Source organism: Trichosurus vulpecula, chromosome 3 (assembly GCF_011100635.1).
Source record: "Trichosurus vulpecula isolate mTriVul1 chromosome 3, mTriVul1.pri, whole genome shotgun sequence".
In the NCBI taxonomy this organism is placed as follows: domain Eukaryota; kingdom Metazoa; phylum Chordata; class Mammalia; order Diprotodontia; family Phalangeridae; genus Trichosurus; species Trichosurus vulpecula.
This window is the reverse complement of record NC_050575.1, coordinates 351,084,932-351,102,323: the sequence shown is the minus strand read 5'-3', so window position 1 is coordinate 351,102,323 and position 17,392 is coordinate 351,084,932. Positions and strand designations below refer to the sequence as shown.

The following is a 17,392-nucleotide window of genomic DNA, read 5'->3' as shown; positions in this document are numbered from 1 at the left end:
CTTCTTTTTCTTCCCATTGTCAAGGCACAGAGCCTGACACGAAGTTGATGCTTGATAAATGTTTATTGACTTGACTTGTTAAACATTTCCTTTTATTCTATTTTTTATACTTTTCTATCTCTTCCTTCCCACTTCTACCTCTTCTCTATCAGAGGGAAGGTGTTTAGATAAGAGTATGTTCAACCCTAGTTATCTGTATTTGAAGCCTTGAGTTTTTCAGTGGGGTATGACTGCTTCTAGAGTAAAGAGTACTATGTTCCAAGCTTGAGGGGATGCGCCGTTGTTTTCAGAGCTATTACAGCCAGCTCTGCCACACCAGCACTCCTCCTTCCCCAAGAACCCCCAACCTGGACAGGACTCAGATCTTCAGCAGGCTCTGCACTCCTCTGATCCGCCACTTAATTTCTCCCGCCAGGTGGGCCTGGGGCCTGAAGCAACTGCAGCTGTAGTTCTGTGGCTGCCCCACCTCCGCTGCCCCCAGGGCAGTGGCTGAACCCCGAACTCTTCCTTTCACTCTGTCCCCAACAGCTTTTCCCACTAACCTTCTCTGTTGGCTTTGGTGTTTGTGGGTTGAGAAGACTGGTAACTGCCGCAGCTCACTGATTCAGGGCGCTAGGGCCTGTTCCACCTGGCTCCTGTTCTGGTTGGTCCTGCTGCCGCCCGGGCTGGGCTCTGTTCTGCTCCGCTCCCAGCTCCGTGCGCGATAGACCTCACCCAGCAACCATCCGGGCTGTCCTGGGCTGGAGCCCTGCTTCCCTCTGCTATTTTGTGGGTTCTGCAGTTCTAGAATTGGTTCAGAGCCATTTTTTATAGGTTTTTGGAGGAACTTGGCGGGGAGCTCACGCTAGTCCCTGCTTTCCTGCCGCCATCTTGGCTCTGCCCCTCCCCCTGGGCTTTTTTTCATCCTGTTACTCTGAGCTCTTGAGAAAAATTTTAAAATTATATCTTGAAAGCGTACATTAAGAATTCATTGTTGAGACAAGCTTTTTTGGTAGAGAAAGTTACATGCTTTTAATAAGTCAAAGCAAACTTTTTGAAAACCATGTCTATAACATCAGAAGGATTGCTTTCATTTTATAATGTTGCTTACAGAATTGCTATGCATAAAAATCCTTCATAGGAAAAATGTTGTTTTTTTTAAACTACCTATAACTATTTGATATACACTCTGAACAAATACAACTCAGTACAAATCAAACAGTTCTGTAAACATTAGCTTGAAAAGTTTGTCTTCATGGCAAGTTGTATACCATATATGTTTTATATACAACGAGTTTCTATCACGAAATACGAAGGTGATATTGGGTTGTACAGCTGATTGAGTGCTGGACCTATAATTAATATGTCCTGAGTTCAAATTCAACCTTAGACACTCACTTGCTTTGTTATGTGAGCACTTAACCTCTGTCAGCCTCAATTTTTTCATCTACAGCATGGAAATAATAACAATAGCACCTGCCTCCCAACCTTGTTATGAGGATAAAATGAGAGAATATTTGTAAGGGCTTTGCAAACCTTTAAAGCATTGTATAAATACTAATTTTTTCAAGTAGTTACAAGAACAATTGACTTTATAAAAAATAGTCCATTAAATCAGAGTTATTTGCAAAATTGTGTAATGGGAAGGGTATAAGAGCTCACTGTGGAACATTGTAACTTTAGGGGGACAGAGGACCCTTGAAATAACAAAACTTGCCCCTTTATGTAATGATAAAGACAAAATTAATCTCATAACAAATTTCAAATCAGTACTGTGAACAAATCAGTCCTTGGATTCATCTTCTGATCCAAAACTATGAAATGATTACGTTTATGACAAGTTAGAGCTATGAAGAAAAATTTGACATAATGTTTTGGATATATTTTCCAATTTAAATACCTGCTCTACAATGAAATGGATGAAAAGACCTTATTAAACACAACTCTCATTTTAAAGACCTATACATTTAAAAATAAGAATGAATATAGAACCCATTCATCATGAATAGATATAACATATTTCTTCATATTCCATCTGACCAAAATTGTTAAAAGACATTTTGTGATAGTACTTTGAATTAGGCATTTGAATTTGAAATTCTTAATACATTTTGACTACAGGGGAATAAGTAGCTTTCTTTGTCTAGCAAAGTGATATAGATTTTATTCTAATTATAACATCTTATTTCCATGAAAGGGAGTTTTCTGACAAAATATTGACCTTGACTGGTGGTTGAAAAAAAGATTGAGTAATAGTAATCAATGATGCATATATTATTATTGTTACTTTAATAAGGTATTTTAAACATATTAATTATTTTGTCAAAAAATATCTATCCAATATTTTATTGTATGTCTTAGGCTTAGTTTTTTTTTGAAATTCAGCTAAATTATTTCTATCAATTCTTTTATGAAAATGTTGGGACTATGGCAGGTTTGTTTGTTTTTTAAAGAAGGGGAGGACAGCTCAGTAGGAAATTTAGAAACCCCTGCAGTGCAAGAAAAACATGGAAGATATTTTTAGATAGTATAAATATTCCTGGAGATCTGTGTTAATACCTTTAGAGGAAAGGTTCTTTTTTTCTTTTTAAAAATAAAATCTAAAATATTTTGGTTTTTACAGCACAAAAAAATTCTCCCATTGTCCTTCCCATTTTCCATCCCAGAAATCTATAACTATATGACAAATATTATTTCTTAAAACAAAAAAGAGACAAATCAATAGAACTTATCAATGCATCAAAAATAAGTCTAAAAATGTAAGTATCATTCCATACCTGCAAAGGAGTGAGATTAGTGTATCTTCTGATATTTCTTCATTGGAACTATCTTTATTCAATATAATTTTGCAGCTCTCACTTTTGATTGTTTTTTCCATTTGCATGGTTATAGTCAAGTTCTATATTGTTTTTTAACCCTAGTTACTTTACATAATTTAATGTAAATCTTTTCATGTTTCTCTTCACATTTGTTGGGCATTTTTTAATAGCACATTATAACATATACTGTATATAAATATATGTCTATGTTATAGCAGTATTCTATTACATTTATGTACCTAATTTTATTTAGTCATTCCCCAATCCATGGGCATCTACTTTGTTTCTAATTTTTTGCCACCAGAAAAAAAGTGCTGCTATAAATATCTTAGCATACTTGGGAATTTTCTTATCAGTGACCTCGTGGGGTATATGGAATATCTGGCTTAACAGTTATTAACATTTTAGTAATTTGATTTGCACAATTCCAAATGACTTTCCAAATTGGTTGTGCTTATTTGCTCTATCAAAATGCACTTTTGTGCCTATCTTCCTACAGCCCCTCCAACATTGACTGTTCCCATCTTTTGTCATCCTTTTGTAGAGATCAGTTTTTAAACTTAAGGTCTGTGGAGCCAAGAGGTCACAAGAGTCAATGGATAGATTTTAGGGAATCTGTGAACCCGGATGGCAAAGGAACAACAAAAACACCCCCAAACCATTTGTATTTCAGTATAATTTATTTTCTTTGTAATTATATGTATTTTATTTTATTCCTTTCAAAGTAAATTTTTTGAGTTCTTGAGTGTCACCGGACTGCTAAAGGGATCTGTAACACACACACAAAAGATGATAGTTTGTTTTTTGAGACTGTTTCTCCCTATTTCACTCAGGCTAAAAGTACAGTGGCTACTCATAGTTTCAAATCAGCAAATTTTCCTAGAAGCTTTAATATGTTCCATTTCTGACCTGAGCCAGTTCACACCTCTTTAGGCAACTTGGTGACCCATCCACTGTCCTAGGTTCACCATATTGGTACCAGATTAGTACAGACACCTAATCAGATCAGCATACTACAGCTTAACTTTTGAGGTTAGGACATAAGCCAGCCTCAGCATCCCCAGTAACAGGGATTATAAATGTACAAAAAAGTGAAAAATCCTCGCTTTAGAGTCATAAAAAAAAACATGAAAGAAAATGATTGGGAATCTAGTGTGTTCTTACTTACATAAGTAATACCATAAGCAGATATATTTGATGATTTGATTGAGAGGGTTATTTTATAGATTGTGAATGTATGCCAAACAACATTCAGAAAAGCTTTTGGCTTTATCACAGTATGAGCTTTGAGCACGATGGTCTAAATTGACCCTCTATGTTGAATAAAAATAGAATAGCATCATGTTTCAGTAATTTCGTTCATGTATACTGATTCTCTTTTCAATAGAAATGATGTTCCAAGCCCACATTTTCTGGCATCAAGTAACATTTTAAAAAATATATTATTAGTGATGGAATTTTAACTGAGAAAACAGATGGCAGAAGAAAACTATGTATTTTTGCAGAACAGAAAGTGAGAAATGCATGGCCAAGTCTTCCCCGTCAGTCTTTCTCCTAAAATGTTTCCATTTGTCAGTTCCATCTGTTGTAGAATCCATGAAATGTGACAATACTTTCACAGTTGTTTAGCAGAGGTGGCATATTGTATTGATTTTGTTGTGGTTGCTGAGTTTTAAATTTCAGTCAGATTAACAATTTGTGTCTATGTCTCTTTAAAAAAAACACTATGACAAAATGGGTAGTAAAGGAAGCTCTTGAGTTTTTAATATTTTGCTTATAAATGGTAATGTCATGAGCTGCTAAGGATTTCTCTCTCTCCTATTAGATTTTGTCATCTGATTTATTTAAGGAAGTTTAAAGTCAGATTCAACGAAAATAAAATGCCTAATAATGTGTATTGGGTCTAAACAAATACTGGACCCTCATTGACCTTACAATACCACGGCTAGGTCAAAGATAGAACAAAGAATCTTATATATACTAAAATAATTCATAGTCACACTTTTGATAGTAACTATAAACTGAAAACAAAGCAGATGCCTGTTGATTGCAGACTGAAAGACTGTAAAAACGATGACATATGAATATGATGAAATGCTTTTGCACCAAAAAAAAACCAGTGAATATGACAAAGAAACAATGAACATGACAAAATCAGAAATAATGGGAAAAGGTGTGATATAGATCAAAGTAAGCCAGATATATAGTATAATATACATAACCACAATAATGCAATTGAAACAATTAAAAAGCAACTGGCTTTGATTAACTTTAATAACCATTCTTGATTCCCAAAACCAGTTTGTGAAATATATCTCCCCTTTTCTAGTATAAGCGCTATCGATTGTTTAATATATTTTTATTTGTAATAACCCTGTCAGTCGTTTTTCAATTGCTTTCTTGTGCTGCAGACGAGGGGGTCTGTTCAGCTCAGGGTTTCCAGGGGACATACTTCGAAACAACTCTGCTGTAAAACCACACAGATAAAAACTTTTTTAAAAGAGTTGTTGGTATACAAAGTATCACCCTAGGATTTTCAGACATTGCATTTAAAGAAACAATTTTTTTTATCAATGATGTCATTTCCAGTTATAATCATCATTATAATTCATTTTGTTGATTACAGCCTTTTTAGATGAAAAGTCTAGGATCTAATTTGGAAAGAGCATTTACCTACCATCATCTAGAAGAATGTGAAATATTCATTCATGGACTGGGAAGTGTTATAACAGCTGAGAATAGCTCAACTGAATCAATTACTTCCAATTCTTTTAATACTTCATACATCTTGAGCAATTTCTGCGTCATAGTAAATTCAGCTTTGTCCTCTTGATACTTAAAGAGCTCTGTGATTTCATCAATGAAGATCTTCCTTCTCAAGATACAGATTGCAGCCTATCCTTGCCTGCTCATCCTATGTTATTCTTGCATATCAGCTGGTGTCAGCACTCAGTGTGCTGGGTCGTTCCTTGCTCCAGACATCCCAATGATATCTGTAAACTACAGTGTCCATCAGTTATCTGCTGCTTCATTTCTGCTCATAGAATTTTTTGATGACATCTTTAATTCCATATTTTCTTTGTAATTCCTCGTTTGTGCTGTTTTGTGCTGACACCCACTGTGCAAATATTTCCCTTCTTCATTCTGTATGTGTGTCTCTCATTGTTATGTTTCTCAGTGTATATAATCTCTCTCTCTCTCTCTTTCTCTCTCACACACACACACACAGACACAGACACAGACACACAGACACACACACAGAGTAAATGGAATCCAGAATTGTAAACAGCAGGGAAACAAGCTGTGAGACATTGTATTGTTTCTTTAATTACTTCAAACCTTTTGCTAAATGCAAAAACCTATTTATTAATACCAGTATTTTACTTGTATTCTTATTTCTACTCTTTGTCTTTGCCAAGAGAGTCTTTGAACCATCCTTCCATTTAGCAACAACTTTCTTCTTTCTTTTCTTTTTCTTTTTTCATTTATAGCAAGAATGTCAAGATTTATATACTTCAGCTGTCCTGAGAATATGGCCATTCCCATTACCTGTTGGAAAAGGACCTCATATTTAGAGTACAGAATCAAATTAAAGTTTACAGATGACCTAAAAATTGTGTGATTTGTACCACCCTCTATTCTTCTTTCTACCTCCCTGAAATTGCCATTACAGAAGCAGAAGTGGATGGCACAGGACTGAGGACCATTCTGTATTTTTCTTTGCTTTTGTGTGTTACTGTACTCAAATAATTTATCATCTCATAGCCATGAGCTGACTATTAATGAGCCTTTCTGTAGTTAGCTAGGCTAGAGGCCTCTAATCTTTTTAGTGGCTATGATATTCTCTAATCTGTTTGATCACACGTCCCGTTAGCAAAAAAAATTTGATCATAGAAGCTCCAGTATATGCATGTTTCTTTATAAATTATTTAAACCTGTGCTATCCATTATAAAACAGAAAAATAGTTTAAAAAGGAGATGAATGAACATGAGTTTGAGAGATAATGGAGGATAAAAGGTCCTGCTATACTGTGGGTCCATGGGGGTCATGAAGAGTAGGATAAAACTGAACGAATGAAGAGCCACAACAATGAGGAGATAAAATATAATTATTTTGTGTTTTTTTTTTAAATTAATGCTACCAAAAATGTTTTTGTGCTTACAACAAATACTTCTACTCATAGGCAGTATTTTACTATGTGCTGACTACTGGAATAGTCTCTCTAGAGTCTAGAGCCTACTCTCTCTAATGGTTTGGTATGCTGGTGAGTGGAATTTTTCCAGTGGTAGCTACTGCTGTGGGTGTCTAGGTTGTGAGCAGGTCAAAATTACTTTGAGGATTAATGTGCAGCTCAGAAGTAAGGAGGAGGGTATCCTCTTCAAAGTATTGGAAGGGGTGCAGTGAGAGAGACTATTAGAGGATAATTTGAGTGAAGGGTAGTTATGATTGGTTGTGTTGGGATATAAGCCCCATAATTGATTATTGGAGGGAAGAAAGGATGTGTCCTATCTTCCCACTCTCCTTTTACCTTACTTTCTTTGTAGGGCAAGATAGATTTCTGTACCCCATTGCCTATATGTCTTATTTCCCAGTTGCATGCAAAAACAACTTTTTTTTTAGCATTTGTTTTTAGTTCTTTGAGTTCCAAATTCTCCCTTCTTTCCTCCCCACCCTCCCTCCCCTAAGAAGGCAAGTAATTCAACATAGGCCCCCCCCATATATCATTATGCAAAACATTGGGAGGGGGAGGGGGGTGACCGAAGGGAGGGCAGACTGGGGAAAGGGGCAGTCAGAATATATGCCATCTTGGGGTGGGGGAAGGGTAGAAATGCGGAGAAAATTTGTAACTCAGAATCTTGTAGAAATCAATATTGAAAACTAAAAGAAGTTAAATAATAAAACAAAAAAAATAAGAAACTTAAGAAAAAAAGAGATACCTTGAGAGTGTCCCTGTATTGCTTATTCTGACCACCATGTGAACATTTGCCCTGTGTGAGTTCTCCATTAAAATGGTCTGTTTGGCAAGTGTATGTTTTGCATTCAGACAACATGGCCAGCCCATTGGAGTTGCACTCTCTGAAGCAGAATTTGCATGTGTGGCAGTTTAGTTTGAGTAAGGACCTCAGTCTGGTACTTTATCATACTAGGTGATCCTCAGAATCTTCCTAAGACAATTCAAATGGAAGTGATTCATTTTCCTGGCGTGGTGTTGGTATACTGTCCAGGTTTCACAGGCATATAACAGTGAGCCCAGCACAATGGCTCTGTAGAACTTCAGTTTGGTAATCAGTCTAATACCTCTTCTCTTCTATACTTTCCTTCAGAGCCTCCCAGACACTGAGCTAGCTCTGGCAATGTGTGCGTCAGCCTCATTATCAATGTGTACATCCCTGGAAAGTATGCTACCAACATAGGTGAACTTATCTACAGCATTCAAAACTTCTTCATTTTCTGTAACTGATGGTTCCATGTATGGATGGTGTGGTGGTGGCTGATAGAGCACCTGTGTTTTCTTGGTGTTAATTGTTAGGCCAAAATTAGCACAAGCAGCAGAGAAGTGATCCATACTTCTTTGCATCTCAGCTTCAGAGGCTGCACTGAGTGCACAGTCATCTGCAAACAGAAAATCATGCACCAACACTCTCTCCACTTTGGTCTTGACTTGTAGCCTTTTGATGCCGTGTTCATCCTCATTGAAAGCATTTGACAACATGGCTGAAAGCATCATGCTAAAAAGCATGGGAGCAAGCACATAGCCTTGTTTTACTCCATTGGTGAGTGGGAAAGCACAAGAGCATTGTCCATTATCCAGAACTCATTATCCAGATGGCAAGCAAGCCATCATGAAATTGACATGCAATGCTGATGAACTTCTCCAGGAAACCAAATTTTGACATAATTTTTCATAAGTTCTTACAACTAACAGTATCAAAGGCCTTGGTCAGATCTACACATGTGTGCAGACCTCTGTTCTGCTCCTGGCATTTCTCTTTGAGTTGTTGGGCACCACACACTATATCAACTGTTCTTTGGCCCTTTCTGAAGCCACACTGGCTCTCAGATAGTTGACTGTCTTTCAAGTGAAGGATCAGCCTATTGAGGAGGACTCTGGCAAGAATCTTGCCAGCAGTGACTAAGAGAGAGATTCCCCTGTGATTGTCACAGGACAATCTATTTTCTTTACCTTTACAGAGATGGATAACGGAGGCATCCTTGAAGTCTTGGGGGATAACCTCCTCTTTCCATATAACCTGTAAAACTTCAGTCAGCTTTTGTATGAGCAGTGGACCCTCTACCTTATAAATCTCAGCTGGAATAGAATCAGCACCAGGGGCTTTGTCACACAAAAGGAGCCTAATAGCATTCAAAACCTCTTCTTCATTTGGAACTTCAGCTAGGGAGGGGTTGACCTCAACCTGAAGTAAACGGTCAGTGGTCTCAGCATTGATTGATGATGGTCTGTTGAGAATGCTATGGAAGTGTTCAGCCCATCTCTCCAGGATCATATCCTTATCACTAATTCTGTATATAGCTTGATTTGTCTATATTTGTTGACATGTTATCTTTCCCAGTATATTGTAAGGTCCTTGAGGACAGGGACTGTCCATTGCCTCTTTTTTGTATCCCCACTGCTTAACACAGTGTCTGGCACATGGTAAGTACATAATAAATGTTAATAGATTGATCCCAAGGCAAACAGTTCCAGTTACTAGGAAGCTTTTCCTGATGTCATGCTTACATTTTTCTTTCTACAGTTTCTACCCTTGCCAGGGTTTTGCCTTCTGGAGGCAAACAAAATAGATCTAATCTCTTCTCCATGTGATAGGTCTTCAAATACTTGAAGATAGCTATCATATCCCTGCTGAATCTTCTCTTTTTCAACATAAACACCTCTAATACCTTAATTGATTCTTTTATATGTCTCAAGGCCCTTCACCATTCTGATTGCCCTCTAGATTACAATGTCCTTCTTAAATTCTGGCTCCCAGGATTTAAAAGTTATCACCAACTACCCCAATTCCATTCATCAATTCTGATATATTATGTTTTGGAGACTATATCCTGCTTGCCCTGCTTTGGAAGTTGTTTAACTTCCCCAGGTCTATACGCTACACCTCTTCCAAGACAGCCAAAGTTCATCTTGGTTTCGTTGGCTGCCATGTCATACTCTTGATTCACATTGAGCTCACAATCTACAAAAGACCTCAGATCTTATTCAGAATAACTGCTATAATCTATTCTTTTTTTAAAAAAAAATAAGATATACCCTTCCATAACTACAATCCATTCACAAAACACATTCAACCACATTCTGCATGTAACACCTAAGAGACTGAGTTTATTACTTGCATTAAGATACCTAGCCAACAGAGTACAGATTGAAGTGGTTTTGTTTTGGTTTTTTTTGGGGGGGAGGGGTATGGCTAATGTGGGACTTTGTAATGGGTTTTGTTTTATTTTTTCCCTTGCAAATGTATTGAGGGTAGAGAGATGAGATGAAGAGAATTCGGAACTGAAAATTTAATTTAAAAAAATTTTTAATAAAGAAAATGTTTAAAAGCTATCTAGTCAGCATTATTATTTATAGAACCCTTTGAGCTCAGTATTGCCCATTTGTTTTTAATGTTGCCTTGTATGGTACTGATCTTCCCCACCGAAGTTCTTCATGTGTTGTACTAACTACTTTTTGTGATATCTGGTTTGGTAGATGCACAATTTTTTTCTTTCACCTCAGTTTTCAATTATAATCATTGAGCTTCCCCAACATTTTGAAGGAAATAAAGACAGGTGGAAATTTACAATTATATAAAGAAAAGTTGGCATGTAAGATTTTCATAAATTGCAATCTAACCTTATATATAGTTTTTAAAAAATACTCATTTTGATCAAACTATATTCCAAGATATTTTATTATGGCTTTAATAACATAATTCCATTGGTAAAAATAGATGAATAGATTATGGGACATTTCATGGGGTAAACACTTGTCAATTTACTCTAATAATTATAGAAAGAATGGAGGAGGAAATGAATTAGTTGTTCTTTGTTTTTCTTGGGAGGGGCAGTTACTTTTTCTAAGAAACCTTATTTTTATTTTAACTTTTTTTTTCAGTTAACACATTTCATTATGCACATAATTGATATAAGCAAACCATTTGTCATATTCTGAATACATTGACCTCTCAATCAGAATGATAGGTGATAACATGCACCTGATAATTCTAAAACCTACATTTTTGTGAGGCTTGGCCTAAGATTTAGCTAATCTTCGAGTTTACAAGGAACAAGGGAAGGTTTATGATCACTATTACAGTTGATTCTGGGCAGAAAAATAATAATATTCATATTTGAAAAATTAAACTATAATTACTTAAAGGATATGAGCTACTTTTTATTTTCACAAAGGTGAGTAGATGCCAATAACCAAGGAAAAAACACTAACCAATGTCTCTCATAAGGAAAAATAATTAGCAAACTCTTGAGGACATTTTATATTATTTTGTTACGGAAAGTGAATGGGTTGGTCTTAATACAAACTTCATTAATGCAGTTAGTTCCCATGAGTAAATGAAACTCTGTTTACCTTTGAATTTCTCACATTTTATGTAACCATCAAGGATCTAAGGCTGAGTAAAAATATTCATGTGCCTATAATCAGGGTGAAATTTAAGAGAAGAAAACAAAGTATAAAGTCTTAAATCATAATTTCTTTTTTTCTAGTGCTTGATTTTTACATGTATATTTCTCTGTACTAGCTTACATATGGAAAAATCAGCCATTCTGTTGATTCATTCGCTCACACATAGACATATCTTTCTGCTTGGGTTCTCCAAATTGTCCCCCAGCCCTGAATGTTAAGGAACTTTCAAAAATAAAAAGAAATGACACTTTTCTTTCAAATTTCATTATGACCTTTATAATTATTATTACTATCATTAATTATTTTTATTATTATTCCGGTCATTTCTCCATAATATTTCTCTCTTGCCCCAGGCACACACTCCCTTGTAACACAGAAAACCATTTAGCCAAACTAGAAGATGTGTGTACTGTATTCTAGGAATGTATTGAAGTCCCCATTTTTCTAAGTGGAACTGAGAAATACATGTCATCCTCAGTTCTTTGAGACAGAGATTGCTAAATTAGTTAGTGCCCAGCTGTCTTTTAGTATCATTGTTATTCACAGTTTTTTGGGGGGTTGTATTTAATAATTTTCTGGTTCTGCTTCACACAGCATCCATTTATACATTTCTTCCCCACATAGCTCTGAATTCCTCATATTCCTCACTTTTTAGGGCATTACATCAATTCAGCCACTTCTTAATTAATGAGCCTCCACTTGTTTACTCGTTTTTTGCTACCACAAAAACTGCTCTTGTAAATATTTTGTTGCATATGGAATCTTTCCTTCTGTCTTTGACTTCTTTGGTACATATGACCAGCAGAAGAATCCCTGGGCTCAAAGCATATAAAGAGTGTAGTTGCTTTTTTTCCCCACATAATTCCAAGTTTTCCAGAAAGTTTACGCTAATGATATGTTAGTGAAACTTTCTTCCCAGAACCTGTACAGTACACAGCTCAGCTTAAGAAACCAAAAGAGAAAACTGCAAATCAACAAAGCCTTTTAAAAGGTATTTGTAAGAGAGCTTTTTGATTTTGACTTTGACAGAGTATTTTTTTAAAAAGTTAATTGAGCTGTCTCCTATGTTGGCAAGGATTTATTTATTTTGCTGAGCCAGATTTCGTAATCTTTATTATTTTGAATGCTCAGTTATTCATGGACACATGTGAATGAGATATTTCTTCCAATGGAAAGGTACAGATTATAATACAGGTCTACCTATCTTATGTGCCTCTTACACATGTTGGTTTTGAATGATTCCCCCAACATTTATGTGTGGCCAGAGCATTTTTTTTAAATGACCAGGAATCATGGAATCCTATAACCTCTGAAGAATTATGTATGATCCCCAGAGCGCAGTGAAAAGGCTTAAGGTTCAAAAACAAACACTTTCAAAAGGGGACAGGGTCAAGGGAGAAAATTCAATAAAGGGGGATAGGTTAGGAAGGAGCAAAATATAGTGAGTCTTTCAGAACATGAGTATTGTGGAAGGGTTATACATAATGATACGCATGTGGCCTATGTTGAATTGCTTGCCTTCTTAGGGAGGGTGGGCGGGAAGGGAAGAGGGGAGAGAATTTGGAACTCAGAGTTTTAAAAACAGATGTTCAAAAACAACTAAAAAAAAGGTTTGCATGCAACTATAAAATAAGATACACAGGCAATGGGGCATAGAAATTTATCTTGCCCTACAAGAAAGGAAGGGAAAAGGGGATGGGAGGGGAGTGGGGTGACAGAAGGGAGGGCTGACTAGGGAACAGGGCAACCAGAATATAGGCCATCTTGGAGTGGGGGGGGAGGGTAGAAATGGGGAGAAAATTTGTAATTCAAACTCTTGTGAAAATCAATGCTGAAAACTAAATATATTAAATAAAAAAATTTAAAAAAAAAAAGAAAAGGCTTAAGGTTGCCATGAGTAGGCTGCAATAATTTTAGAAAGAAGGAATTAAGAAGAACCAAAGTAATGGAATAAAAGAAATATATGAGAGAAACAGGAAGATGGGCCCATCATGTGGGAAGAACACATGATAACATATAGCCTACGTGCTTCACTGGTATTCTTGGGTAGTAGGAGAATGCAAAACCTTCCCCCTACCCTCCAGCATTTTGAGAGGAAATGGATGGAGTGCACATGGATGGATTACATGCTATTTCATAGGAGGGCATTGTCCTTATTGAGGTAAAAGATTCATTTGATTATGAATAGGGTTGATTATCCTGTATTCTGATAGGCTATCCTACATTCATTTGTTTGTATAACATAACTAATTCAGCTTATTATAAGCATTTAATAGTTTATATTACTGAAAATAAATATTTGGTCATCTTCATTTCCAATAAGTCACCTTCACTTTCATGGTTTTAAAAATGTTGTACTGCAGTTCCAAAGAACTAATGATGAAAAATGCTATCCACCTCCAGAGAAGGAATCTGGATGTAGATCAAAGCATACTAGTTTTTACTTTTTTTGTGTTTTTTTTGGGGGGGGTTGTCCTGTGTTTTCTCTTACCACATAACTAATAAGGAAATATGTTTTGCATGATGGCAAATGTATAATCTATAACAAATTGTTTGCCTTCCCAGTGAGGGGGGAGGGAAAAGAGAGAGAGAGAATGTGGAACTCAAATTTAAAAAAAAATGTTAAAATGTGGTTTTATGTATAATTAAAAAATAAATGTTTTAAAAATTAAAAATGCTGTCCTGGATACTTTATTGTTAATTAACTTTTTCATTGTGAATATACCTTAGTAAGCTTGGATATTTGTTAATAATTAATTCTGATCTTCTGACCTCTCTTGTCTCTATTTTTTATTCCCTTTAGTTCCATGCTATGGACACATTATACAGACACAGCTATGATTTGAGCAGTGCAATTAGTGTTCTGGTACCACTTGGAGGACCTGTTTTATGTAGAGATGAAATGGAAGAATGGTCTGCTTCTGAAGCCAGCCTCTTTGAAGAGGCTTTGGAAAAATATGGAAAAGACTTCAATGACATACGTCAGGACTTTGTAAGTAGAAAATTGCAGGGCCTTTTTTGTGATTGAAATGAGTCATGGTGTGAGCACCGCATCTGACGTGAATATTTTAAAGCATTTATCTACAAAGCTTATGTTTTAACTGTTATCTTTCAGCTATGCTGTGCTATGAACATTAGTCTGTCAGGATGAGAATAACAGTTTGATTATGTCTCTCAGCTAAAGCAGTTGTGCCCATTTATAGAGAATGACTGCTTTATTAATAAATAGGACTAGGAGTCTGGAGGTCCTTGAGTTCAGTTACTAGTTTCAATATAGATTCCCTCTGTGCCTTTGGACAAAGTCTTAAACTTAGTACTTCCTGATTATCCAGCTATAAAATTTAGGATATGACTTGACTTTCATCATATTTTCTGTATTGTAATATCATTCAGTTAGGTAAATTTTATCTCTTATGATTAGTACATCACAGTATCCATTCTGATAGTTTAACTAATAGTGTGGTTCTTCTGATACATAGTCTCATTTAGAATCATACTATTAGAGGATCTTGTAGCTAGGATGGATCTCAGGAAGATGTCATTTAGTTCATCTCTTCATTTCACCTATGAAGAAACAGAATCAGGGGTGGAGAGCCTGTGGCTTTGGGACCGCATGTGGCCTTCTAGGTCCTTGAGTTCAAGTTTTACAGAACAAATTCTTTTATTAAGTGGGTTTGTTCTGTGAAGTTTGGATTCAGTCAAAGGGCCACACTTGAGGTCCACATGTGGCCTCAAGACCATAGGTTCCCCACCCCTAGAATTCATGTAGATACTTGTGTAACACTTTCTGCTGTTCTTTAGGTATAGGAAGTACTGCCTTATAAAATTTTGGTATTTTGTGCTGTTAAATTTTAAATTTTTACTTAGAAACCAGAGGTTCTTATTTGAGGCTCAGAAGAAGCGTCCGAGAGTAGTCTATCAGTTTTACTTCAGTTGTTTAAAACAGAATATATTTTCATTTACATGCTATTGTATATTCACTGATTTTTCTGGAGGGACAGTTGACCGCATTGTTTCTTGACCATATATGCCATCTCTGTAATTGTAATAAAAAATAATTCCCGTGTTCAGATACTACTTATACTCCCAAGGGGAACTTCCATAAAAAGTAGAGCTACTATACATTTTTAGCAAGAGAGTAGTTGTGATAATTTTTTTCTTATGAAGTTAATATAAAAATGTCATTAATACCAGAAAAAAGAAAAGCAAAACCTTCATATTGAAGTTTAATTGGAATTCATTAAATAACATGGGTATACTTCTAATTTTAACCTGCCAGTTAGTTTCTCACTGGTCAGTCTTTCAACTGTATACTCTGTGAGTTTAGCACGTCTCTCATGTTTGATGATCATCTCTTCCATCATTCCTGGACAGTCTTTCCCTCTCACATCTCTCTATCTTCCTATCTTTTGAAACATAGTTAATCCTTTCACTAGATTAAAAGTCCTGACAATAATGAGACAACATACCAAAATTTATGAGAGGGGGCCAAAACAGTACTTAGGGGAAATTTTATAACTCTAAATGCTTATGTCAATAAAATAGAGAAAGAGCACATCAATGAATTGGGCATCCAACTAAAAAAGCTAGGGAAAAAAAACCAAATTAAAAATCCCCAGTTAAACACCAAATTAGAAATCCTGAAAATCAAAGGAGAGATTAATAAAATTGAAAGTAAGAAAACTATTGAATTAATAAATAAAACTAAAAGCCAGTTTCATGAAAAAACCAATAAAGTACATAAATTTTTGGTTAACTTGATTAGATTAAAAATCCTTCTCTTCTATAAGCAAATACTAGATTCACATTTAGTCCTAGCTAGTGTATCTGCCCACATGTTGTTTATGTATGTATACATAGGAAATAGATTCATAGATGGTTGAGCATCTTGACTTTGTAGCCATTTATCAAAATTTTTAGCCACTTGAGAAGCTTGGAACTCTATCCTGGTGGCTGGTGGGAAGCAGGCTGTGCTGTGTCTCTTGTATCCTTAACCTTGCTGCTTTTCCTTTTTTTTTCCCCCCAGTTCCCCCATTGTGCACTTGAGAGGTTAATTTAGCACTTTTAGGGGAGATTCGCAGACACTTTTAGGAGTGCTTTCCTCCTTTTGGGGGGATATGGACATGCTGCATTGTACCACTCATTTTTTCCTATAGTGTGTATACCTACAAATGTGTGCAGTTGTCAACAGGAAAGTGAAAATGAAGTTACTATTAAAATGCTTGAAATCATAAAAGTTAAATATGCAAATATTGAGGATTAACTGTATATTAATTGCCTACAGAATAAAGTCTAATTTCCTGAACCAATAAAAATTCTCCATGATCTTCCTTCAGCCTTCTTTTTCAGCTTTATGATGCTACTTTCTAAATACCATTTGATGTACTGTACATACCATATAGATAAGTAAGATTACTCTTAGCTTTATATGAAAGAAACTTAGCTAGAGATGTGAAAGAAACAAACTATCATAAATGGTATTTGCAGTGGTTCAGCAAATAGCTACTTGTCCAGTGTGAAGTAAGGCTGGAAAACTAGGTTGGAGCCAGTTTTTGAAAGTTTATAAATGGCAGACTGGTGAGTTCATATTTTATTCTAGAAGCAGTGAAGAGTCACTCAAGATTTTTGAACAGGGGAGCCATGTGGTTAGATCTCTGCCTTAGGAGGATTATTTTGATCACCGTGTACAGGGTGAATTGGAGAAAGAGGAGAACAAAATAGGGGAGCAATTATGAGGATATCGCCATAGTCCAGAGGCAAGGTCTGGACTAGGATGGTGACTAGGGGATAGAGTGAAGAATTTGATACATTTTGGAAACTGATTGGATTTGGTTGATAAGGTACAAGATTATCAGATCATAGATTCAGAGCTGGGAAGGCACTTTAAAGATCTTCTAGTTCAAACCCCTAATTTTACACATGAAGATACGTATGAATGAAAAGAAGGTCTTA

General features: G+C 35.8%; 1 protein-coding gene across 1 annotated transcript in view; it reads left to right on the top strand.

The window, feature by feature from the left end:
* Positions 1-17,392, top strand: part of MTA3 (metastasis associated 1 family member 3) — a 203,163-nt gene that overhangs the window by 135,227 nt on the left and 50,544 nt on the right. The window contains exon 9 of the mRNA XM_036748813.1: positions 14,244-14,432. Coding sequence (XP_036604708.1) covers positions 14,244-14,432 — 189 coding nt within the window. The remainder of the gene's footprint in view (positions 1-14,243; positions 14,433-17,392) is intronic.